At 43.1% G+C, this 27,500-nt stretch overlaps 1 protein-coding gene across 1 annotated transcript in view; it reads left to right on the top strand.

Moving 5' to 3' along the window:
- Positions 1-27,500, top strand: part of usp34 (ubiquitin specific peptidase 34) — a 66,459-nt gene that overhangs the window by 8,280 nt on the left and 30,679 nt on the right. The window contains exons 2-26 of the mRNA XM_053229950.1: positions 951-1,038; positions 2,984-3,452; positions 5,720-5,770; positions 13,585-13,734; positions 13,924-13,991; positions 15,203-15,395; positions 17,536-17,597; positions 17,859-17,940; positions 18,028-18,120; positions 18,859-18,984; positions 19,151-19,280; positions 19,950-20,080; positions 20,657-21,447; positions 21,533-21,747; positions 22,270-22,385; positions 22,675-22,802; positions 23,388-23,477; positions 23,601-23,696; positions 24,071-24,153; positions 24,803-24,957; positions 25,859-25,972; positions 26,216-26,315; positions 26,590-26,749; positions 26,989-27,115; positions 27,353-27,500. Of these exons, the coding sequence (XP_053085925.1) occupies positions 951-1,038; positions 2,984-3,452; positions 5,720-5,770; positions 13,585-13,734; positions 13,924-13,991; positions 15,203-15,395; positions 17,536-17,597; positions 17,859-17,940; positions 18,028-18,120; positions 18,859-18,984; positions 19,151-19,280; positions 19,950-20,080; positions 20,657-21,447; positions 21,533-21,747; positions 22,270-22,385; positions 22,675-22,802; positions 23,388-23,477; positions 23,601-23,696; positions 24,071-24,153; positions 24,803-24,957; positions 25,859-25,972; positions 26,216-26,315; positions 26,590-26,749; positions 26,989-27,115; positions 27,353-27,500 (3,966 nt within the window). The remainder of the gene's footprint in view (positions 1-950; positions 1,039-2,983; positions 3,453-5,719; positions 5,771-13,584; positions 13,735-13,923; positions 13,992-15,202; positions 15,396-17,535; positions 17,598-17,858; positions 17,941-18,027; positions 18,121-18,858; positions 18,985-19,150; positions 19,281-19,949; positions 20,081-20,656; positions 21,448-21,532; positions 21,748-22,269; positions 22,386-22,674; positions 22,803-23,387; positions 23,478-23,600; positions 23,697-24,070; positions 24,154-24,802; positions 24,958-25,858; positions 25,973-26,215; positions 26,316-26,589; positions 26,750-26,988; positions 27,116-27,352) is intronic.

Raw genomic sequence — 27,500 nt, 5'->3', positions numbered from 1 at the left:
GTCTGTGCCTGGACAAATCATAAATTCATTAGTTAAGTCCAGTCAAAATCTCCAATCAGCTGCCCAGTCCTGTGTTTTTTGTGGCTTGGAAAGGTACCAAGCTAAAATGGTAACTATCATAATTAAACTTCAAGGCTTTAGTGAGCTGGACTGCTTGTTAAATGCAATACTACAGATGAAGGGAAGGAAGTGAGCCGATGTACTCAGGACAGGACAGAAAGGTAGCAAGGCAGCAAGTAAGCAAGGCGGCAGGACAGAAAGGCAGCAGGACAGAAAGGCGGCAAGTAAGCAAGGCGACAGGACAGAAAGGCGGCAAGTAAGCAAGGCGACAGGACAGAAAGGCAGCAAGGCGGCAAGTAAGCAAGGCGGCAGGACAGAAAGGCGGCAGGACAGAAAGGCAGCAAGGCGACAGGACAGAAAGGCAGCAAGGCGGCAAGTAAGCAAGGCGGCAGAACAGAAAGGCGGCAAGTAAGCAAGGCAGCAGGACAGAAAGGCAGCAAGGCGACAGGACAGAAAGGCAGCAAGGCGGCAAGTAAGCAAGGCGGCAGAACAGAAAGGCGGCAAGTAAGCAAGGCAGCAGGACAGAAAGGCAGCAAGGCGACAGGACAGAAGGGCAGCAAGGCGGCAAGTAAGCAAGGCGGCAGGACAGAAAGGTGGCAGAACAGAAAGGCGGCAAGTAAGCAAGGCGGCAGGACAGAAAGGCAGCGAGGCGGCACGTAAGCAAGGCAGCAGAACAGCAAGTAGGCAAGGCAGCAGAACAGCCATGCATTTTGTCCTCAGAACAGCCATTTTTTGTCCTCTGATTATTAGAAAACCTCTAAATAAACCTTGGAGTTTGGCAGGATCTTACTAAATACTGAAATATTTCACCAACACAAACGTACTATGGTTAATATCTTTAAAAATATACGAGTCAATAATGTTACATTTCCTTTTTTTTCCCTCTGCAGTCTCGGATTCGGACAGTTCGGACGGCCTGCAGTTGAAGAAGGACCATGCCTTAAGAGTTTTCAGCTACATCGGCACATGGACACAGAGGTCAGCGTCTTCTTTCGTTCATCACTTATTAATCATTTATTTATTATTTATTCACCTATTCAGTGTTGTGTATAATATATACACACAACATTGATTTTCTCCTCGCTGACTCGCAGGTAAAGGCCCTGTAGAGCTTCACGTTCTACAGTGTTCTGCTCCTACACATATATTTTTTTTATTCACACCCTTTTTTTTGAAACGGGTGTAGAGTTCCCAGTCATGATGAGAATGTTTTGGACGGTTATGTGACCTTTGGCCTACTTCCTTGCTCATTGGAGTGTTAATGCTAACGTGTTAGGTCATCACCGCCGGTCTGAGCCACGTTTCTGAGGAGAGAGTGACCTGCTGTTTTTTTATTTACGTGGGAAATCCCCATTTCTGCGTTCTTTTACAAACCTGAGTTTGAGTCAGACTCGCGTAATTATTCAGTCAGTGCTTATGCATAAAATTAACATTCATAAAAATCTCACAGTGCACTCTTCTGAGATAACGGAGGTTTTGAGAATGACTGTATTGTTACTCATAGTACCAGTGAACCGACTGGAGTTGGTTTCCTGACCTCACCGTTTCTCCTTGCTTGTTTGTTCCCTCTACATTCCAGTTATCCCGTTGTGTTTCTTTCCTGAAATCACTTTTTTTTTTTTTTTTTTTTTTTTTTTTTTTTTTTTTGCTCCCTGCACTTGCCTTCTGTTCATTTTCATTTTTTTCCCTGAACCCACCTCCACTGCTTTTTCGTTTATTTTGAGGACTGATCACTTTTGTGTGCGCTGAACTATCCTCGTCTCCATTTTCAGTTGTTCCCTGAACTCGCCTTTTCTCCATTTTCGTTTGTTTCTTGAACTCGTCTTTTCTCCGTTTTCGTTTGTTCCTTGAACTCGTCTTTTCTCAATTTTCGTTTGTTCCTCGAACTCGTCTTTTCTCAATGTTTCTTGAACTCATCTTTTCTCCATTTTCGTTTGTTCCTCCAACTCGTCTTTTCTCAATGTTTCTTGAACTCGTCTTTTCTCCATTTTCTTTTGTTCCTTGAACTTGCCTTTTCTCCATTTTCGTTTGTTCCTTGAACTTGCCTTTTCTCCATTTTCGTTTGTTTCTTGAACTCGTCTTTTCTCCATTTTCGTTTGTTCCTTGAACTTGCCTTTTCTCCATTTTCGTTTGTTCCTTGAACTCGTCTTTTCTCCATTTTCGTTTGTTCCTTGAACTTGCCTTTTCTCCATTTTCGTTTGTTCCTTGAACTTGCCTTTTCTCCATTTTCGTTTGTTCCTTGAACTCGTCTTTTCTCCATTTTCGTTTGTTCCTTGAACTTGCCTTTTCTCCATTTTCGTTTGTTCCTTGAACTTGCCTTTTCTCCATTTTCGTTTGTTTCTTGAACTCGTCTTTTCTCCATTTTCGTTTGTTCCTTGAACTTGCCTTTTCTCCATTTTCGTTTGTTCCTTGAACTCGTCTTTTCTCCATTTTCGTTTGTTCCTTGAACTCGTCTTTTCTCCATTTTCGTTTGTTCCTTGAACTCGTCTTTTCTCCATTTTCGTTTGTTCCTTGAACTCGTCTTTTCTCCATTTTCGTTTGTTCCTTGAACTCGTCTTTTCTCCATTTTCGTTTGTTCCTTGAACTCGTCTTTTCTCCATTTTCGTTTGTTCCTTGAACTCGTCTTTTCTCCATTTTCGTTTGTTCCTTGAACTCGTCTTTTCTCCATTTTCGTTTGTTCCTTGAACTTGCCTTTTCCTTTCTTTCCTGAACTGGCCTTCTGTATGTTTTCGGGTTGTCTCCTCCTCTTTGTTTACTCTTCTGAACTCTCTTACTCCCTGTTTTGGTTTGCTTCTCACCTCATTTAACTAATTATAATCTTCTCTGCCATTAGAAGAATCTTTAATAAGTAAAATTTCCAGGAGTTTGAATAGATAAATGATAATAATGGTAATATGATAATAAAAAAACTGTGTGTTTACAGGCAGTGTCTATGCTGCTTCAAAGAGTACAAGCACCTGGAGGTGTTCAACCAACTGGTTTATGGCCTCATTAACCTGGTCATCGCCCAGGTAACCAGTCTGAGGGACCGCCTCTGCAGCACCCATGGCAACAGAGGAGGTGAAGGGGCGGAGTCTGAGTGGAGCACCGCCCATCCCCAGGCTTCTCCCAACGAGGATGAGCCCCTGAATGTGGAGAGAGACTCAGCAGAGGAGGAGGACGGTGGGGGGGACGGGGCAAGTTCGGCCGAAAATCAGAACCAAACCCAGAACCAGAGCTGCGAGTCACGGCCAAGCGGGAGCGAGGGATCAGTGGAGGAGTGCAGCCCAGATCTGTTCAGCTCCTGGAGCACGGAGGAGAGAGAAAAACTTCTGCTTTGTGCTGCCAAGATCTTCCAGATCCAGTTTCCCCTTTACACGGCCTACAAACACAACACACACCCTACCATAGAGGTACACACACACACACACACACACACACACACACACACACACACACTGTACTATAGAGGTACACACACACACACACACACACACACACACACACACACACACCCTACCATAGAGGTACACACACACACACACACACACACACACACACTACCATAGAGGTACACACACACACACTGTACTATAGAGGTACACACACACCCTACCATAGAGGTACACACACACACACACACACACACACACACACAAACATACACACACACCCTACCATAGAGGTATATATACACACACACACACACACACACACACTGTACGATAGAGGTACACACACACACATACACACACACCATACCATAGAGGTATATACACACACACACACACTGTACTATAGAGGTACACACACACCCTACCATAGAGGTACACACACAACACACACCCTACCATAGAGGTACACACATACACACACACCCTACCATAGAGGTATATACACACACACACACACACACACACACACACACTGTACTATAGAGGTATACACACACACCATACCATAGAGGTATATACACACACACACACACACACACACACCCTACTGTGGAGTTACACACGCCCACTGTACTATAGAAGTACACACACACACACACTGTACTATAGAGGTACAGAGACACACTCTGTGCTATACAGGTATACACACACACACACACACACACACACACACACACACACCCTACTATAGAGGTACACACGCACCCACCCAGCCTACTGTACAGTTTTACACACACACACACTGTACTATAGAGGTATACACACACACACACACACATTGTAGAGCTACACACGCACCCACTCACCCTACTGTACAGTTACGCACCCACTCACCCTACTGTACAGTTACACACACACACACCCTACTGTACAGTTACACACACACACCCTGCTGTACAGTCACACACACATACACCCTACTGTACAGTTACACACACACACCCTACTGTACAGTTACACACACACCCACTCACCCTACTGTACAGTTACACACACACACACCCTACTGTACAGTTACACACACACACCCTACTGTACAGTTACACACCCACTCACCCTACTGTACAGTTACACACACACACCCTACTGTACAGTTACACACACTCACCCTACTGTACAGTTACACACACACACACACCCTACTGTACAGTTACACACACTCACCCTACTGTACAGTTACACACACACACACCCTACTGTACAGTTATACACACACACACACACCCTACTGTACAGTTACACACACACACCCTACTGTACAGTTACACACACACACCCTACTGTACAGTTACACACACTCACCCTACTGTACAGTTACACACACACACCCTACTGTACAGTTACACACACACACTGTGCTATAGAAGTACGCACACACCCTACTATAGAGGTACACACAAACACACACACACACTGTACTATAGAGGTACAGAGACACACTCTGTGCTATACAGGTATACACACACACACACACACACACCCCCTACTATAGAGGTACACACGCACCCACCCACCCTACTGTACAGTTTTACACACACACACACACACACACACACACACACACACACACACACCCCTACTGTAGAGTTATACATGCACACTGTACTATAGAAGTGCACACACACACCCTACTATAGAGGTACATACACACACACCCTACTGTAGAGTTATACATGCACACTGTACTATAGAGGTGCACACACACACCCTACTATAGAGGTACATACACACACACCCTACTGTAGAGTTATACATGCACACTGTACTATAGAGGTGCACACACACACCCTACTATAGAGGTACATACATACACACGCGCACACACACCCTACAGTAGAGGTACACACACCCGACTATAGAGGTACACGTGTTCACGCACACCCACACACACACACCCTACTATAGAGGTACATACACACACTGTACTACAGAGGTACAAACACACACCCGACTATAGAGGTACACACACACCCACACTACTATAGATTTACACACACGCGTGTCCTACTATAGAGTTACACGTACACTGCTGTAGAGGCACACAACTACTGTTACACACAGCTGCTATTGAGATGTACACACACTTGCACATGTGTATGCAGTTTTGTAGTGTGTGCCTAACTATTTTTATAGTTGTGTCCTCCGTGTGTGTGTGTGCGTTTGTTCTCGGATGAGTGTGTATTATGCTCAGTCCTCTTCTCTAATTTCCTGTCTCCTTCTCACAGGACATCTCGGCTCAGGAGAGCAACATTCTCGGCTCCTTCTGTGATATGAACGTAAGCGCTGTGTCTCTGTTGTCCTTTATGTATAAATGGATTAAAACTTGAGCTGTGTCTTAAATCCCTCGCTCACTCACGTGTTCATTACGCCAGGAGAGCAAAATCAGCCAATCAGTGTGACGCTAGCCGATCCGTGAGCAAAAGTATGTGGAAGAGGGCAGATAGCGCTTCATTCTTTTGTTAGCGACAATGTCGAGCATTTCACACCAAAGTGCTTGCCAGTTAGCCTTATGCTAACATTTCATAAATGGCTGAAGGAATACTTAAGTGAGAATTTTTATTGTTATTAACAAGGGTGGAATTTTGAGAAGCTTGTTGTTTAGCATCATTGCTAACATTTTTGAGAAATTATTGAAAGAATACCTCAGTAAGCCATGCTTAGATTAATGCTAACAAACACCTCGCTAACATTTATTATTAGCAATGTTGAGGGACTGCTGTGGTAAGAAATACTATTACTGATGATAATTAATACTAGAGAGCTTCTTTGTTAGCATTATGCTAACTTTTTTTTCAGAAATGGTTGAAAGAATAACTCTGGTAGTTAAGAATGTTGAGTAGAAAAGTTGCCAGTTAGCATTATGCTAACCGCTTCGCACATGGTTTAAGGAAGAGACAGTTTAGTAAGAAGTGCATTTATTGCCGCTAATAAATACCAGAGGGTTGTTTATTAACGTTATGCTAAACATATTAGACAATGTTAAACACTGGTAAAATCTACTATTATTGCTAATAATTAATACTAAAGAGTTTGTCAGTTAAGTAACATTGTTTGCAAACATTTCTTTAAGGAAAACTTCAATTTTAACATTAACAACAAATGAATTGTAGAAAGGTTGTCTGTTAGCATGATGCTAATGTTTTAAAATGGCTGAAAAAAATACCCCAGTGAGAAATGCTAATATTCTTAATAATGATAACTAGAAAGTCAGCATAAGTTAGCATAATGCTAACTATCTGAGAAACGGTTGAAAAAATGACCATGTCCAAGGACTGCTTTGGTTATAAATGCTATTATTGGTCAGATGGATGCTAAAGAGCTTGTCGGTTAGCATTATGCTAACTTTATTAGAAATGGTTATAGGAGTACTTGTGTGAGAAATTTGATCTTTGTAAATAAGGACAGAAGAATTAAAAACTGTTAGCATTTTGGGGGGGAAAAAAATACCTCAGTGAGATGGAAAAACGCTGTTGTTGCTAATAATGAATGTTAGAGAGTACATCAGTTAGCATTCTGCTAAATAATTCTCTGTGTGGCTTCCTGAGAGAATACTTCTGTCAGAAATGTTATGGTTGTTAATGATGAATGTGTACCAGAGAGGTGGTCAGGTAGCATTATGCTAACCTTTTCAGACAAATACTTAAATAAAAAACTGTTAATATATGAGTAGTAAAGAGGGAAAAACACCTGTTTTTATTGTTCCATCGATACAAATGCAGATTTAGGGTTCAGTGTGTGATAACAGCCTGGGAGCTTAACTAAGATGGCTGCCAAGTGGACAGAAAAGAAATGCTTTTAGTGCTAAAGGAATGAAAGCTTGTAGGGCCAGTTAGCACTTAGCAACTGAAAACATCTCCACTGATTATAAAGTTCTTTAAAGGCCCTAAACATGTTAATTATATTAATTAATATTTCAGATCATCAAAGTTAAAACTATTTGTGTGAGAACTGGTTCTTCCCTAAATGTCTGTGTTTATCTGAATAATAATAAAAAAAGAGACGAGTGTATTTGGTCTCTGTGTTCCAGGAAGTGACCTCATGCTATATCTGAGAAAGGAAGCTGAGGGTGTGTGGAAGTGTGAGAATGTGTTATTTATGGTCCTCTGGTCAAAACCGAGTTTTTAGACCGACCTGTCATTGTTCTTCAAAACTCTGTTTGTTCCCCTGTTGTGTGATGGCTATCAACCCTCAGGAGGGTGGAGGCGACCGTGAGACACGTAAAGCTACTGCGTCTCTTCAGACTGTTGCTCACTGCCTTATTTTTTTTTTTATTCTGACATCCTGAAGAAACTCTCATTTCACATTGATGTATTTCCAGAACGCAAATGCTGTAATAAGCTGAGTTCTTCATTTAAAATTATATCCGTTACAGGTGAGGAGCTGTGGTCCGATTGGATATGGTGGTGTTTAGAGCGGAAAGTGTGGTCCGATTGGTTATGGGGGCATTAAGGGCAGGAAGTGTGGTCCGATTGGTTATGGGGGCATTAAGGGCAGGAAGTGTGGTCCTATTGGTTACGGGGGCATTAAGGGCAGGAAGTGTGGTCTGATAGGTTCTAGTGACTTTAAGGGTGGAAAGTGTGGTCCAATACAGTGTCTTAGGAAAGTATGGTCTGATGTGTTACAGGGGTATTAAGGGGTAGAACTGTGTTCTGATGTGTTACAGGGGCATTAAGGGGTAGAACTGTGTGGTCTGATAGGTTCTAGTGACTTTAAGGGTGGAAAGAGTGGTCCAATTGGCTACAGTGTCTTAGGAAAGTATGGTCTGATATGTTACGGGGGCATTAAAGGGTAGAACTGTGTTCTGATATGTTACGAGGGCATTAAGGGGTAGAACTGTGTTCTGATGTGTTACGAGGGCATTAAGGGGTAGGACTGTGTTCTGATGTGTTACGAGGGCATTAAGGGGTAGGACTGTGTTCTGATGTGTTACGAGGGCATTAAGGGGTAGGACTGTGTTCTGATATGTTACGGGGGCATTAAGGGGTAGAACTGTGTTCTGATATGTTACGGGGGCATTAAGGGGTAGAACTGTGTTCTGATATGTTACGGGGGCATTAAGGGGTAGAACTGTGTTCTGATATGTTACGGGGGCATTAAGGGGTAGAACTGTGTTCTGATATGTTACGGGGGCATTAAGGGGTAGGACTGTGTTCTGATATGTTACGGGGGCATTAAGGACAGGAACTGTGTTCTGATATGTTACGGGGGCATTAAGGGGTAGAACTGTGTTCTGATATGTTACGGGGGCATTAAGGGGTAGGACTGTGTTCTGATATGTTACGGGGGCATTAAGGACAGGAACTGTGTTCTGATGTGTTACGGGGGCATTAAGGGGTAGAACTGTGTTCTGATATGTTACGGGGGCATTAAGGGGTAGAACTGTGTTCTGATATGTTACGGGGGCATTAAGGGGTAGAACTGTGTTCTGATGTGTTACGGGGGCATTAAGGGGTAGGACTGTGTTCTGATATGTTACGAGGGCATTAAGGGGTAGAACTGTGTTCTGATATGTTACAGGGGCATTAAGGGCTGGAACTGTGTTCTGATATGTTACAGGGGCATTAAGGGCTGGAACTGTGTTCTGATATGTTACGGGGGCATTAAGGGCTGGAACTGTGTTCTGATATGTTACAGGGGCATTAAGGGCTGGAACTGTGTTCTGATATGTTACGGGGGATTTAAGGGGTAGAACTGTGTTCTGATATGTTACGGGGGCATTAAGGGGTAGAACTGTGTTCTGATATGTTACAGGGGCATTAAGGGCTGGAACTGTGTTCTGATATGTTACAGGGGCATTAAGGGCTGGAACTGTGTTCTGATATGTTACGGGGGATTTAAGGGGTAGAACTGTGTTCTGATATGTTACGGGGGCATTAAGGGGTAGAACTGTGTTCTGATATGTTACAGGGGCATTAAGGGCTGGAACTGTGTTCTGATATGTTACGGGGGCATTAAGGGCTGGAACTGTGTTCTGATATGTTACGGGGGGATTTAAGGGGTAGAACTGTGTTCTGATATGTTACGGGGGCATTAAGGGGTAGAACTGTGTTCTGATATGTTACAGGGGCATTAAAGGGTAGAACTGTGTTCTGATATGTTACAGGGGCATTAAGGGGTAGAACTGTGTTCTGATATGTTACGGGGGCATTAAGGGGTAAAACTGTGCTCTGATATGTTACAGGGGCATTAAGGGGTAGAACTGTGTTCTGATATGTTACAGGGGCATTAAGGGCTGGAACTGTGTTCTGATATGTTACGGGGGCATTAAGGGCTGGAACTGTGTTCTGATATGTTACGGGGGCATTAAGGGGTAGAACTGTGTTCTGATATGTTACAGGGGCATTAAAGGGTAGAACTGTGTTCTGATATGTTACAGGGGCATTAAGGGCTGGAACTGTGTTCTGATATGTTACGGGGGCATTAAAGGGTAGAACTGTGTTCTGATATGTTACGGGGGCATTAAGGGCTGGAACTGTGTTCTGATATGTTACGGGGGCATTAAGGGCTGGAACTGTGTTCTGATATGTTACGGGGGCATTAAGGGCTGGAACTGTGTTCTGATATGTTACGGGGGCATTAAGGGCTGGAACTGTGTTCTGATATGTTACGGGGGCATTAAGGGCTGGAACTGTGTTCTGATGTGTTACAGGGGCATTAAGGGGTAGGACTGTGTTCTGATATGTTACGGGGGCATTAAGGGGTAGAACTGTGTTCTGATATGTTACGGGGGATTTAAGGGGTAGAACTGTGTTCTGATATGTTACAGGGGCATTGAAGGGTAGAACTGTGTTCTGATATGTTACGGGGGCATTAAGGGGTAGAACTGTGTTCTGATATGTTACGGGGGCATTAAGGGGTAGAACTGTGTTCTGATGTGTTACGGGGGCATTAAGGGGTAGAACTGTGTTCTGATGTGTTACGGGGGCATTAAGGGGTAGGACTGTGTTCTGATATGTTACGGGGGCATTAAGGGGTAGGACTGTGTTCTGATATGTGACGGGGGCATTAAGGGGTAGAACTGTGTTCTGATATGTTACGGGGGCATTAAGGGGTAGGACTGTGTTCTGATATGTTACGGGGGCATTAAGGACAGGAACTGTGTTCTGATGTGTTACGGGGGCATTAAGGGGTAGAACTGTGTTCTGATATGTTACGGGGGCATTAAGGGGTAGAACTGTGTTCTGATATGTTACGGGGGCATTAAGGGGTAGAACTGTGTTCTGATATGTTACGGGGGCATTAAGGGGTAGAACTGTGTTCTGATATGTTACGGGGGCATTAAGGGGTAGGACTGTGTTCTGATATGTTACGAGGGCATTAAGGGGTAGAACTGTGTTCTGATATGTTACAGGGGCATTAAGGGCTGGAACTGTGTTCTGATATGTTACAGGGGCATTAAGGGCTGGAACTGTGTTCTGATATGTTACGGGGGCATTAAGGGCTGGAACTGTGTTCTGATATGTTACAGGGGCATTAAGGGCTGGAACTGTGTTCTGATATGTTACGGGGGATTTAAGGGGTAGAACTGTGTTCTGATATGTTACGGGGGCATTAAGGGGTAGAACTGTGTTCTGATATGTTACAGGGGCATTAAGGGCTGGAACTGTGTTCTGATATGTTACAGGGGCATTAAGGGCTGGAACTGTGTTCTGATATGTTACGGGGGATTTAAGGGGTAGAACTGTGTTCTGATATGTTACGGGGGCATTAAGGGGTAGAACTGTGTTCTGATATGTTACAGGGGCATTAAGGGCTGGAACTGTGTTCTGATGTGTTACAGGGGCATTAAGGGCTGGAACTGTGTTCTGATATGTTACGGGGGATTTAAGGGGTAGAACTGTGTTCTGATATGTTACGGGGGCATTAAGGGGTAGAACTGTGTTCTGATATGTTACAGGGGCATTAAAGGGTAGAACTGTGTTCTGATATGTTACAGGGGCATTAAGGGGTAGAACTGTGTTCTGATATGTTACGGGGGCATTAAGGGGTAAAACTGTGCTCTGATATGTTACAGGGGCATTAAGGGGTAGAACTGTGTTCTGATATGTTACAGGGGCATTAAGGGCTGGAACTGTGTTCTGATATGTTACGGGGGCATTAAGGGCTGGAACTGTGTTCTGATATGTTACGGGGGCATTAAGGGGTAGAACTGTGTTCTGATATGTTACAGGGGCATTAAAGGGTAGAACTGTGTTCTGATATGTTACAGGGGCATTAAGGGCTGGAACTGTGTTCTGATATGTTACGGGGGCATTAAAGGGTAGAACTGTGTTCTGATATGTTACGGGGGCATTAAGGGCTGGAACTGTGTTCTGATATGTTACGGGGGCATTAAGGGCTGGAACTGTGTTCTGATATGTTACGGGGGCATTAAGGGCTGGAACTGTGTTCTGATGTGTTACAGGGGCATTAAGGGGTAGGACTGTGTTCTGATATGTTACGGGGGCATTAAGGGGTAGAACTGTGTTCTGATATGTTACGGGGGATTTAAGGGGTAGAACTGTGTTCTGATATGTTACAGGGGCATTGAAGGGTAGAACTGTGTTCTGATATGTTACGGGGGCATTAAGGGGTAGAACTGTGTTCTGATATGTTACGGGGGCATTAAGGGGTAGAACTGTGTTCTGATGTGTTACGGGGGCATTAAGGGGTAGAACTGTGTTCTGATGTGTTACGGGGGCATTAAGGGGTAGGACTGTGTTCTGATATGTTACGGGGGCATTAAGGGGTAGGACTGTGTTCTGATATGTGACGGGGGCATTAAGGGGTAGAACTGTGTTCTGATGTGTTACGGGGGCATTAAGGGGTAGAACTGTGTTCTGATGTGTTACGGGGGCATTAAGGACAGGAACTGTGTTCTGATGTGTTACGGGGGCATTAAGGGGTAGAACTGTGTTCTGATATGTTACGGGGGCATTAAGGGCTGGAACTGTGTTCTGATATGTTACGGGGGCATTAAGGGCTGGAACTGTGTTCTGATATGTTACGGGGGCATTAAGGGCTGGAACTGTGTTCTGATGTGTTACAGGGGCATTAAGGGGTAGGACTGTGTTCTGATATGTTACGGGGGCATTAAGGGGTAGAACTGTGTTCTGATATGTTACGGGGGATTTAAGGGGTAGAACTGTGTTCTGATATGTTACAGGGGCATTGAAGGGTAGAACTGTGTTCTGATATGTTACGGGGGCATTAAGGGGTAGAACTGTGTTCTGATATGTTACGGGGGCATTAAGGGGTAGAACTGTGTTCTGATGTGTTACGGGGGCATTAAGGGGTAGAACTGTGTTCTGATGTGTTACGGGGGCATTAAGGGGTAGGACTGTGTTCTGATATGTTACGGGGGCATTAAGGGGTAGGACTGTGTTCTGATATGTGACGGGGGCATTAAGGGGTAGAACTGTGTTCTGATGTGTTACGGGGGCATTAAGGGGTAGAACTGTGTTCTGATGTGTTACGGGGGCATTAAGGACAGGAACTGTGTTCTGATGTGTTACGGGGGCATTAAGGGGTAGAACTGTGTTCTGATATGTTACGGGGGCATTAAGGGGTAGAACTGTGTTCTGATATGTTACGGGGGCATTAAGGGGTAGAACTGTGCTCTGATATGTTACGAGACCTGTGCAGAGCAACACTGTCATATAACTTGATCTGTTCTCTCTCTATTTCTGTGTCTCCTGCGACCGGTTACAAAAAGTCTAAATTGTCAGATAGACTAATATTTTGGAAATCACCTGTAGATCCTCGGCCATGGATAGCTGTAGCATTGTTGGGATTTCATACGCACCACCTCGTACCAATAGGGCAAACTCTTACAGTTGATCCACTTGTCATCCCTTTCTCTTGTAACCTGCAGTGTAGTTAAATTTATTTTAAATTTTTGATGTGAAGCACGTCACGGACCATTAACACACATAATGAATATTTAATAGCCTAATGGACCGTAGTTATGTAGTTGAGTAAGGCCTGTTAGCATGATGTAATCTGCTTTGTCTAATTTGTCTATCCTTATTGGCCAGGTTTTTTTTAAAAGGCTTATTATGTTCAGAAAATGTAAAGTAAGTGTGTGTGTGTGTGTGTGTGTGTGCTGTAGGATGTGGAGGTTCCTTTGCACTTGCTTCGCTACGTGTGTTTGTTCTGTGGGAAACATGGTCTGTCTCTGATGAAGGACTGCTTTGAGTCGGGGACACCGGAGACGCTGCCCTTCCCCATCGCACATGCCTTCATCACCATCGTCTCAAACGTAAGCACACACACACACACACACACACACACACACACACACACACACACACACACACACACACACTGCATGTACCTTTATCGCCGGACATAAAAGCTAATTATATAAACGTTATAATGTTAAAAACTCATTTTAAAACCATCAAAGAATATTTAATTTAATGAAACAATAATTCGCATTGGGTTGCAGATCAGGATATGGTTGCACATTCCAGCTGTGATGCAGCACATCATCCCCTTCCGCACTCACGTCATCAGGTGAGAACACTGTTCCACACGTTTCATTGCAAGTTTCTCTGCATCCATCAGTCCTAGTGAAGGAGGCATGGCCTCTGAGCCTTAATCCTTGCGAAGGACGCATGGTCTCTGTGCCTTAGTTGTAGCGAAGGAGGTTTTACAATTTATTTTGTTTTAGTTTAATCTGAATTTATATACTTCTGTAAAGCTGCTTTGTGACAATGTCCACTGTAAAAAACGCTATACAAATAAAATTGAATTGAAGGAGGTGCGGCCATTGAGTCTCGGTTTTAGTGAAGGAGGCGTGGCCTCTGTATATCTGTCCCAGAGATGGAGGTGATGTCTTTTTGTCTCTGTCCCAGAAAGGAGGCGTGGCCTCTGTATCTGTCCCAGGGAAGGAGGCGTGGCCTCTGTATGTCTGTCCCAGAGATGGAGGCGTGGTCTTTTTTTCTCTGTTCCAGGGAAGGAAGTGTGGCCTTCGTGGCTATCAGTCCAGTCCCGTAATGCTAATTCTTCAGTAATCTGTTAGCTGAGTCAGATGGGGGAAGTTTCTCTTTCTGCTGCCTCTCTGCCAGGTTGCTAGGAAGAGCATCCATCACCATGGCAACAGTCACCGTGATTCTCCTCAGATTACCCTGAGGGAGCCAGACGGCTGGCGGGAAGTGGAGAGACGCTGGTCATGTGACTCAGAAAAAGACACGGCAGCATTAGAGCAGCTCTGTAGAATGGCCAGTGAAGAACATATAATATATTTGTTATTTGTAAATAATGTATTTGTCTGTTTCAAAACTCTTAAGCAGTTTTTTTTTTTTCCTTTCTTTTTTTTTTTTAATATTTGTTGATGTGTTTATTAAACCGAATGTTTAGGGTGAAGTTGTGTGGTCTTTTTTTTTTTTTTTTTTTTTTTTTTTTGAAGAGTCGGGTGTGTGTGTGATAGAGGGAGAACTACAGATCATTTTGTTCAGCTTATTATTGTCCACACCTGTGTAATTCAGTCTCTTCCTGGGAATGTGCGCTGAGTTTTTGCTAAATTGTGTGTATTGTGTTGTATAACATGACAGTGGATGTAATCATGTGTATGAGTCATACAGGGTTACCTGGCACTGTTCATAATCGTGAGCATTGTCATCCCTGTCTCACTTTCACTCTGGCTCTCGCTTACCCTCTTTCACTTACTCTCGCTAATTTGACTGTGTGTGTGTGTGTGTGTGTGTGTGTGTGTGTGTATGCAGGTACCTGTGTAAGCTGTCGGATCAGGAGCTGCGGCAGAGCGCAGCGAGGAACATGGCTGACCTGATGTGGAGCACGGTGAAGGAGCCTCTGGACAGCGCGCTGTGCTTCGATAAGGAGAGCCTCGACCTCGCCTTTAAGTACTTCATGTCACCTACGCTCACTATGAGACTGGCTGGACTGAGCCAGATCACGGTGAGAGACTGAGACGCGCAAACACACACACACACGCCCTTATTTACCATGAGCCACTCTGGAACCTGGATCATGTGATCTGGTTCTCTTAATCACTTATTTATTCTTCTGCAAAGAGTTATGAGTCTCACTGTAATGTGCAGAATAAATAGAAGATAGATGTGATGTGTGTTGTGGGAAAACTTCTCTCTTTTTATTGTATTTATTTATTTTTTATGCAGAGCTGATTGTCACCTGAGGTCTCTTCCTCAGAGAAAAAGCTCCCGTTTTTTCTTTTTTTTCTTTCTTTTTTTTTTTTTTTTTCCCTCTTTGCCCTTTGACTCAAACTTTAATTTCGGTTTGACGCTGATGTAAATGTGTATTAATGATGTCTCTTGAGCATCATTAAATGCATGGCAGCATGATAAGTTTACAGATGCACAGTTTTATAAATTTGTTAAATAACTAGACATCACTTTTGAAACTCAATATTAAGTCAGTTTAAGTCTGTGAGAATAGTATCAAAACTTTTACCAGAGTGCTTTTGAATTCATGAAGGTGTTGATTAATTTTCTATAATAGCAGCTCTGACACAACAGTGTTTTAGTGCGTTATCGTTTCTATAGTAACAGCTCATTCAGAGGAACCTGTATGTCGGACACACCACATAATGTAAACCGAACAATGGACCTCGTTTCAGTCTTTTAGTAAAGTCGTGTGGTAACTTAATTTTCCGCAGGATTTACAAAAGTTGCAGAAAGGTTGATTTTGTTTGTACACGCGTGCGTATGTTGATCACCCATAAAGTGCAAAGTACGTTTCTGACACAACTCATTTGCATGTAGTGACGCCTACAAAGCTCCATAAAAGGTAACAGCTGGGAGCTCGAAATGAACGCTCAGGGTAAAGGTTTAAAGACAGAAGTTCTTTTGACTCACTTCTGTGCTAATAAAAGTATTTAATAATATATAATGATAAAAAGCGAGGGATGAATCTTCTGTCATCTGAGGCGTTTGTTTCTGGCCTACAGCTTTGCGCAGACAGACCGGCTCATCCTCCGTTTATACGGTGCCTTTTCTTTTGTCATAATTGAAGTTTTTAATTTAAAGTTTTATTTGTGTTAATTCACGGGTTTGTGTTGGCTCAATTTCTTTCTTTCTTTATATTCTTTAATTAATGCCAATAATATAAAACTACTGGTTTTCCCAAATTGTTCACAGTGGTGTTCCCTGACTTAGTGAACTAGCATGAGGATGTGTTTTTGATCGAGACACTTAAGCAAGTCTTTCTGAATAAAGGCGTCTGCTAAATGCTGTAAACATAATAAAATAAGGAATTTACTGTATTGTTCCTGTATAAATAAAAGTGCAGTAATCCATGCTAGTGAAATGATTTCAGGTCAGTGAAGTTGTGGTTTACGTTAGTTAGTCTTCTTATGCGTAAATTTACACACATTCAGGAGTACGAGGAGGATACGAACTTTTTTCCGAATGTACGGAATTTCATGAATACAAAATTTCTTGTGTAAATGTTTATATCCGTTCATATCCAGCTTGATAAATGAGGACTAATAAACGGATTAAACATGATGTTGTTATTTAAGAAATAAAATCGTATATTTGTTGTTATGATGCAGTTTTCTGTAAGGACATGTTTATGTAATGATTCTGGAAGGAGTCTCCAGCGTCAGTGCTTTGTAACAGGTACCAAGTTTTCCATCACAGGACGGAGGAGTTTACACGTCACTTTTTTTTTTTCACCTGATAACATGACAAGCTGTGATTTTTGTCTTATTAACCAGGCTGGTGAGGGAACGACTGTTTATAGCTGCTATAACATAAGTGATAACTTGTTTTTGGGGACATCTATAGCATTAAATAGAACTATAAAGTGATGAAAAGTATGACATGTTTAATAATCATTGGCAAGTTGCTATGGTGTAAAAGGAATAAAACATTTCAGGACATGCTGTTAAAGGAAAATAATCAACTTTTCTGTTGTATTTAAAGTTGGGGTCAAACAGAATGTCCTGGAAACACTTGTTGATAGTAGACGCCTTGCTGTTACAATAATTCTCGTGTGTTATTTACAGTTTATTAAAGGACCATCTCGCTGTTGATTCTACATCTGTGTTACAAATCATGTCATTTTTGTTTTCCAGAATCAGTTGCACACTTTTAATGATGTCTGCAATAACGAGTCTCTGGTGTCTGACACGGAGACGTGAGTGCTCTTTTCTTTTATAAACCTCTCTCACAACTTTTGTGAAGATTACAGTCATACAATTGTCTACATCATTCCAAACCAAAAATGGGAATTTTAAATCAATAATTTTGAACTAAACACTAATCTGTATAATCAGAATTCAGACGTAAAGTTGAGTTTTTTTTAGTGTTGGCGTGCATTATTTTATCCAAATGATTGTGAAGATAAATGATGGCAGTATTATATTGGTAAACATTCTCTGTGTAACTCCTCCTCCAGGTCGATAGCAAAGGAGCTCGCCGACTGGCTCATCAACAACAATGTGATAGAGCACATTTTTGGACCAAATTTGCACATTGAGGTTGGTGTCTCTCTTCTTCCTGGAACTGCGTAGTCGCTTTCGGGTTTTTGGGGATACACGCGAGAGTAATTTTTGTGTCTGTTGTAGATTATTAAACAGTGCCAAGTGATCCTGAACTTCCTGGCTGCAGAGGGCAGACTGAGTACACAGCACGTCGACTGCATCTGGGCCGCTGCTCAGGTTTTACACACACACACACACACACACACACACACACACACACCATGCCGTGCTTTGACAGACGTTAGTAGTCTCAGAGTCGGTTAACGTTCGTTAAAATGAAAACACGCTCTCGGAAAAGCGTTCTTCCTGTCGTTAAATCCTGATGATGCCACAGTCATCTGTTGCTGCGAGTCAAGAGAGCAAATTTGGCTATGCTCTTTGAGTGGGCGGGGCATACTCTCTCACTGTCAATCACAGAGACACTAGCTGATCGTGGTCATCTGTGAGCTCGTGAATGCGGAAGAGGGTAGATTGCACTTTCTTCCAAATGTGTTACACTGCCTTGGGAAGCAGGTCCAGTCAAAAGATGTGCTTCACTGGCTTTATGTGTCTCAGAGTTAGTGAGGAGAGAGTTAACTAGTAGGCGGGAATTGGCACGACCAAATGGGGAGAAAATGGAGATGGGGGTTTGTGTGTGTGTGTGTGTGTGTGTGAATAAATAAATAATTTTTCTATGAGCTGACCCTGAGGCATTGACATCTATTTTTTATTTGACTCTTATCTTTTTTTTTTTTATTACAGCCGAGACAGGATACCGGGTTCAGACAGGGTCTTGCTTGAGAGCTTTATACAGTTCTGGGATTTGAACTCGCACTCTTCTGATCACTAAATGACTAATGTGTTTTTTGTTTGTTTGTTTGTTTGTTTGTTTTTGTTTTGAATTGGACCTGAGGCATCTTTGTTTTGTGTTCTCAGCTGAAGCACTGCAGCCGCTACATCCATGACCTGTTCCCTTCCCTCATCAAGAACCTGGACCCTGTGCCTCTCAGACACGTCCTTAACCTGGTGTCTGGACTCCATCCTAGCGCACACACCGAACAGGTACACACACACACACACACACACACACACACACACACATAAGCGCATAGATCTTAGAGCAAGAATAACAAGTTATGCAGATGAGTCTTAACTGAGAAGGAAAACACCTGCTACTCTGTTTGTGTGTGTGTGTGTGTGTGTGTGTGTGTGTGTGTGTGCACCATAGACCCTGTACTTAGCGTCCATGTTGATCAAGGCGCTGTGGAATAACGCTCTGGCGGCCAAGGCGCAGCTTTCCAAACAGAGCTCCTTCGCTTCTCTACTCAACACCAACCTGCCAATGGGCAACAAGAAAGGTAGAGTGTGTGTGTGTGTGTGTGTGTGTGTGTGTGTGTGTGTGTGTGCACGCAAATTATGTGCATTTATATTCTGTTCATTCTCAGTTAGGATTACCTCGTCCTTGGATTGATTGGAGGAGACAATGAATTCTGTTACGTTCATAGAATTATATTTTGTGGGGTTTTGTTTCCCAAAACGTTATTTATTTGTAATAATATTTGTAATAATCTCTGAAAAATGACTTGTCGTGCTGATAACATATAACACTGAGGCAGCAGTTTTAACAGTAAAGCACCTGCTGTTGACATTATACTTTTAAATATATTCAGTTTAATGCTGAGTAATCATTTTAGCTGTCTCAAGTCTAATATTGTAAATACAAAGCCTATGCAATACAGACTTGGAATTTTTTTTTTAAATGGTGTCTTTTTTTAAGTTATCGATATGCCACCATACATTTAATGACTTCTACATGTTTTTAAACCCATATTAAACAGGGTCTCATTAGTTTCATTCGTTGAATGTTTTTAAAATCCTGTAGCGTAGTAATCCAGCCAAAAATAGATGTGGCATCCAAATCAGTCCCATTCATTCATTCATTCAGTTTTTACATTTATACCTGTAAGCGTTAAATAACGGCAACTGTGCTTCTTTTATCGCTTCTATTATTACTTTTTTTTTCCCAGGTTCCCCGGCGGCGAGCCCGGAGAGTAGCGACAACAGTGACACTCATCACAGCGGAGGCAGCGACATGGAGATGGATGAGCCAATCATGGGCAGTGGGAAACGTGGACAGCAGAGGCTCTCTGACACTGAGGTCTCTCTCTCTCACACACACACACACACATCATTAGTATACTTAAAGATGAACTCTCGTAGTATTTTTTTAAAGGTATATAATGGATTATAAATGTACGAGGCACCAAGTTTGTGTTCACAACAAACGTTTATCCAGCAAACATACTCACTTCTAGTCTTTTGTGTTGTTCTGCGTCTGGCACATCTCACATCACATGGCGATAACTTGTTTAGGGTTCATGAGACAAAGGATTTAAACATACTGAGCCAAAGGACATGCAAAGTAAAGTAAAGATACAATACAGCTAAAACGTAGGCTATAGAAATTCATTAACTGCCAATAACTATTGCTAACAAGCACTTACAAAGATCTGTAGTTCGTTCAGAGATTAAATGCAGGTTGACTCAGACTCTCTGACTCATAAATAAATAAATAAATAAATAAAACTCCTTATTTCAGTCTTCACTCTCCTGGATTTGTTTCTGTATCCTTTACACTTATTACTTACACTTCTGTAAGTTGCTCTTGGAGGTTTGGTAAATTGTTGTCTTGCTTTTCCACATTATGCATTATCGATTGACTTTGTCTGCACAGGAGTCGATGCAGGGCAGCTCGGACGAGACGGCGAACAGTGGAGAGGAGGGCAGCAGTGGGCCGGGGAGCAGCAGCGGCCGCAGCGAAGCCTCCAGCAACGAAGCCGAGTCGAGCCGAGCCAGCCAATCAGCAGGCAGCCCTGGCAGCGAGCTCCACTCCGATATAGCTGACAGCGAAGCCTTAAAGGAGGATGAGGAGGAGGAAGACGACGAGGACGATGAGGAAGACGATGACGAGGATGACGAAGAGGACAGGCCGACGGCGGCTTCTGAGCGCAGCCCGCAGAAAGAAGCACGAGATCCTCGAGACACTCTGACGTCAGAAGTCCGTAAACGGAAGGCTGGCGAGGCTCTCGGAGAAGTCCAGGGCCCTCCGGAAAGACCCGGAATGTCTGGAGCGGTCGCATCAGGTTCTATCGGTCCTAGTCTTCAGAAACCCAAGACCTTGTCGTTCTCCTCCGAAGCCACCTCTGCCATGGTGACCTCATCGTCCTCTTCCTCCCTGAGACTTCTGGACACTTGCTCCTCTTCCTCGGCCTGTTTAGAAGGATCCTCGGAAGAGCGTATTGATCCTGCCTCCCTTTCTCAATCCCAGAATTCTCAGCAACAGCAGGGGATGGGGCCAGAGATGGGCTCCTCACACGGGACGCCAATAACCCAGGAACCTCCCTGCTTAACCCGTGCCACCGACTTCCTGTCTGAAGCCATGGGCAACGAACTGTTCAACTGCAGGCGCTTTATCAACCCGCAGCATCACCACCACCATCACCACCATCACCATCATCATGAAGGGTAAGACCAGGACATCTGGCTAACTCGGGTAGGGTGAGCCACATTTTATACCGTTTGGTTGATTAAGCTGGGCTTCTCTCTCCAGTCACATGGTTGAGGACATGCTGAGTGCAGACGACGTGAGCTGCAGCAGTTCGCAGGTCAGTGCCAAGTCGGAGAAGAACATGGCGGATTTCGACGGCGAGGAGTCAGGCTGCGAGGAGGAGCTGGTCCAGATTAACTCTCACGCTGAGCTCAGCTCACACCTGCAGCAGCACCTGCCCAACCTGGCCTCCATATACCACGAGCACCTGGTGCAAGGTACGCTCCCGTTTGTCCAGTAGACAAATCCAGATGTGTATAACTTGAAGATACAAACACATGTTGTATGCTTTATTTGAATACTTTTTGAATGTTATATATGTACTGTAGTAGCGTATGTAGTCTAGCTTCGTACAACAAACCTACACAATTACGTACTTTCACGCTTGCTTGCATATTTATGCACTTATGTATATACTTAGATAATATTTGCGTACCTGTGTATTTATGTATTTACATACATTTTTATATTTACATACATATTTATGTGTTTATGTATGTATTTGCATATTCGTGCACTTACGTACTCTATTCTGTACAAACCTGTGTACCTTTATATTGGCATGCATATTTAATGGCTAGTTGAATGAATTAAAAACCCTTTGTTTCTGCGTACACAATGTTCTGGGACTTCCCCTGTAGTACACCAACACACACAAAGACACACACACACGCACACATGCACACACAGTTGACTGTTGAACACACTTGGTAAAAAGCTGTTGTGTTGATGCTCCTCAGGTCCTGCTGTTCATAAACACCAGTACTCAGGCCATGCGGTGACGGATATTAACCTGGACAACGTGTGTAAGAAGGGAAACACTCTCCTGTGGGACCTGGTGCAGGACGAGGACGCGGTGAGACTCTGGGGCTGAGTCTAGGAGGGCAAACAGAGAGTGTAGGGTTATATTGTTAGTGTGAGAGGGTAAATGAACCTTCTGATTGGAGAACCCAGAGTAACCTAGGATTTAATTAAGGATAGTCTGGTTAAAATACTACTGTGGCTAAGAGTGAGTGAAATCCAGAAGATTGTTGTCTTTTTATTGTCCCAGTTAGAATCTCAGTCTCTCCTTAGATATCCTCAACAATATATCGCATTATGGGAGAATTCCGGTTAAACCTGTATCTTTTATGCCTGGCTGTCAGATTCACTTGTCGGAGGGTTTGATAAACGAGGCGGAGAAACTGCTGTGTTCCCTCGTGTGCTGGTTCACCGATCGGCAAATCCGCATGCGCTTCATTGAGGGATGTTTGGAAAACCTTTCGCACCACAGGTGAGACTCCTTCAGCTTTTAAACATATCCCAACCTCCAAAGCATCTGTTATACCATGCAAGGAAATGAGGTTGATGTTCATCTAGAGGACAAAGTCTGAAAAATTGGTCACTTGCCAATGGGCTACATGAATATATCTATATATATATATATATATATATATATATATATATATATATATATATATATATTTTTTTTTTTTAGACTTTCTTCCCTTTTAATGTAAAGTGGCTGTGGTTAAGTTTGGGTAAAGCTTGAGTAAGCTTCACCCTTACCAATAATGTAGTGAGAGAATGCTGACCTGGTGAGAGGAGGTTATGCTAGTAAGAGAAAACTCACATGGAGAGAGGAAGCTAACCTGGTGAAAGAAGGCTAAATTAGGGAGAGAAAGCTTTTCTATCCAGAGAATGCTATCCTTAGCAAAAGCAAGAATGCTGTCCTAGCAAGAGAAAGCTATCCAAGCAAAAACAGGCTAACTTTGTGACAGAAAGCTAGTCTGGCGAGAGAGCTGTGCTATATAATTAGTTGGGTTGGCACATGAAGTGTGGAACATTGCTGATTTTGCATGGTTTGTGTGCGTCTCAGGTCCGTGGTGGTGTCTCTTCGTCTGCTGCCGAAGTTGTTTGGAACTTTCCAGCAGTTTGGCTCCAGCTACGACACTCACTGGATCACCATGTAAGTGAGAGAACCTGCATCTGCAGAGTTTTCTGTTTCTTAGCAGAATTAAAAGCTGTGGAGTGTAGGCCGTGGCGTTGTGATGAGGATGAGGATGAGGAAGGTCTTTGCTGTGTGCTGCAGGTGGGCTGAGAAGGAACTCCACATGATGAAGCTCTTCTTCGAGGACCTGCTGCACTACATCCAGGAAGTGCGGGAACAGCGGCACAAGTTCTCGCTGTGAGTACGACAGCGCCAGTTTGCAAGGCTTTGCTGAGCAGTGTGCAGTTGGGTGCAAAAGTTCGCACCCCCTTTCCCCATTGCATATCAAGAAGGATGAGGCATGATTTGGCTGGATAAGCCATCTGGCAGAGATAGAACAACAGTTTGTGTCAGGAAGAATGGAGATGGGGTGAAATAGGACAACTGAGTGGATGTAGGATTTGTAAAATTTAAATGTAGAAGAATGTAGAAATTATCTAATGTAGATATTTACATGAAGGGAATAATGTTCATACGTTACAGTCAACACATATGATAATGAAACATTGGAGGCAGACATTGTTGTATATATTGTGTGTGTTTGTGTGTGTGTGCGCGTGTGTTTGATGCAGGTACAGCCACAGTGCGGAGGTGCAAGTGCGTCTGCAGTTCCTCACCTGTGTGTTCTCCACACTCGGCTCTCCAGATCACTTCAGTGAGTCAGTCTCTCTCTCTCTCTCTCTCTCTCTCTCTCTCCCTCTCTCTCCCCGATTCATACATTCATTCTCACCACAACCTCACACACACTCATCCTGCATTTACACAAACCAACAATATTTCCACATTAGGGTTGGGAAGTATGACTAAAATATAATATAATTCTCAGAACATTTCTATGATACATGATAATCACGAGATTAAGTTTCCAGCAATTTAAAAAAAAACCCGTTTGATGATCATTTTTTAAATTAATTGTCTGCAAAACAAGCAAAACAAAACATACTCTCACAGGTAATATGATAGGGTTCCGCTCCAAACCTGAACATTTGCCACATGACTTCAGACCACACCTTGTCTGTGCACATTGTAGGTGAACCTTGCAAAATTTCTCAACTTGTCTGTCCTTGCACATCTCCTCCTGCTATCTGTCATACAGTCCACTTTTCTTTCAGTCTCTTCCTCGTTTTCAGTCCTGTTTTCTTGTCTCTGTGATTTAGCTTGATTGATGCACATTAAATCCATTAAATCCACCATCTTCAGATGAGGCTGATTCCCAAATGCCTTCCTGATTACTTGTCTCTGTGTGTGTGTGTGTGTGTGTGTGTGTGTGTGTGTGTGTGTGTGTGTGTGTGTGTGTGTGTCAGGGTTGAGTCTGGAGCAGGTGGACATCCTGTGGCACTGTCTGGTGGAGGACTCGGAGTGTTACGACGACGCACTGCACTGGTTCCTCAACCAGGTGCGCAGTAAAGACCAGCATGCGATGGGCATGGAGACCTACAAACACCTCTTCCTGGAGAAGGTGAGATCTCTCACAGCATGACGACACACGGGGGCGCAAGAGGAGAGGGATTTCTCATTCTGTTTTATGTCAGGAAAAAAAAGGAATATGTTTCTGTTTACTCAGACTGCTGCGTTTTCCAGTATAGAAGCTTGTTTAAAATTCCTTGAGGCTTTTGTTCTTGAACAGAACATTTGGTATTTAATTATCACTTATTGTTATCATTTTCTGTAGCTGTAGCTGTTAGTTATATCTAATGTCACACTTTAAAAGTCTTTGTTGGTCCATCATGTGTTTTCGGGTTGTAATCAGAAAACACTTTGTATGGTCTAATATACAATGAAAACTAAAAAAACGTCTCCGCCGTGGCTTGTTAAATTTAGCCATCTCCTAAACGCTACAGTTTACATTTACAGTCACAGCGTTAGAAAACGGGGAATGTTATGCTGTCATGGCAAATCCATTTTTAATGTTGGGCTCGTTAGTGACTTTTTATTTAAATATGAACTTTATTTCATATTATTTGTAATTTGCCTAAATTTTCAGCATCTGTCACTAGCAGCACAACTTTGTTGCTTTTGTATAATTTCTGATGTAACTGTCAATACAATCAAACAGACATAAAAACAGTGAATATCTTTCTCTGCCCTTTAAACAGACATAAAGATCTACTTAAACACTGAGGCAGATTTGCACGAAAAATTGTTTTTGGCACTTTTTGCCTTTTTTTTTTTTTTTGTTTGTTTTTTAAAAGGAAAGAAAGAAAAACACATTTCCTCATCCATGTCAATGCTAGATTGAAAGTTTTTGAATTCTCATTTTAGATCAAGAGTCACAGCTGTGAGCTGCTGTTTAAACCTTATTTGCTTTGTTTTCTCTCTCTCTGTGTGTGTGTGTGTGTGTGTTTGTGTTTGTGTGTTAGATGCCGCAGTTGAAGCCTGAGACGATCAGTATGACGGGGCTCAATCTGTTCCAGCACCTCTGTAATTTGGCGCGTCTGGCCACCAGCGCCTACGACAGCAACTCCAACTGCGAGGTACACACTCACCTAACACACTCTGCACTGCACCGTTACACTCCCGCTGATCATGCGAGGGGGTGATCAGTGGGTAAGGCTGTGGAATACTGATCAATAGGTTATGAGTTCAAATCCCAGTATCACAAAGTTGACATTTGGGTTCATGAACAAGGCTCTTACATTATGTAAATAAATGTAATAACTTAAAATAATGTGTTATTGCTGTGTTTTTCCCCCCTCTCTCTCTCTCTCTTTCTGAAGCTGTGTGGAATGGATCAGTTATGGGGCATTGCTCTCAGAGCTCAGTCTGCAGACATCAGCCGAGCCGCCATCCAGTACATCAACTCCTACTACATCAACGGTTTGTTATCACACACACACACACATGAACGCAGGTCTATACACACACGGCGTTCAGGAGACCTCATATACACCTTCAGATTGCAATCTGTTGGAAATCTGTTACTCAGGAATTGTCTTGGCATCACTTGTTTCACTAATTTCTTAAAAGTCTGCTGACTACGGACAATCCTGATGTCATGCGCTTCTGGAGAGGGTGTAGTTCTTCAAAAAAATTACTTAGTATGGAAGGTGTGTGTGTGTTTATCAAGTGTGTGTTTGTGTGTGTGTTTCAGGTAAGACGGGTCTGGAGAAGGAACAGGAGTTCATCAGTAAGTGTATGGAGAGTCTGATGATGGCGTCGGCCAACCTAGAGAAAGACCCGCACTCCAGTCTAACCATCATCGAGAGGGGTCTGCTGATGCTCAAGACACACCTGGAGGCCTTCAGACGCAGGTATACACACACACACAAACACACACACACACACACACACACTCACACACCTGTCTGAATTAGAAGAATTATGAGTTTACAACTTTTTTGTTGAAGTTCTGTGTGACGTCACTTTGTAAAAAAAAAAAAAATAATTGCGAAATATAATATGAGGATTTAACTTGATTTCATTCGATGTATGTCTCGCTCTTTCTTGTGTGTGTGTGTGTGTGTGTGTGTGTGTGTGTGTGTGTGTGTAGGTTTGCGTACCATCTTCGACAGTGGCAGATCGAAGGTGCGGGAATCAGCAGCCACCTCAAAGCTCTCAGCGACAAACAGTCCCTGCCTCTGCGCATCGTCTGCCAGCCCGCCGGCCTGCCGGACAAGGTAATCTCTCTCTCACACACACACACACACACACACACACACACACACACACACACCTTCAGAACTTCTGTGCTCCTGAATCTGGTTGAACTGATGAGCATTAACGTGTATCATCAGCACAGAAACAGGCTTCAGTTCAGGTGAGGACTATTAGTAGACTGACGTAACTTTGTGTGTGTGTGTGTGTGTGTGTGTGTGTGTGTGTGTGTGTGTGTGTGTGTGTGTGTGTGTATATAGATGACGATAGAGATGTACCCGAGTGATCAGGTAGCCGATCTGAGAGCAGAGGTGACTCACTGGTATGAGAACCTGCAGAAGGACCAGATCAGCCAACAGGCCCAACTGCAGGAGTTCAACCAGAGCACAAGACAGCAGGAGTTTCCAG

The sequence above is a fragment of the Pangasianodon hypophthalmus genome, chromosome 26, assembly GCF_027358585.1.
Source record: "Pangasianodon hypophthalmus isolate fPanHyp1 chromosome 26, fPanHyp1.pri, whole genome shotgun sequence".
Classification (NCBI taxonomy): Eukaryota; Metazoa; Chordata; class Actinopteri; order Siluriformes; family Pangasiidae; genus Pangasianodon; species Pangasianodon hypophthalmus.
This window is presented reverse-complemented; position numbering and strand designations above follow the sequence as displayed.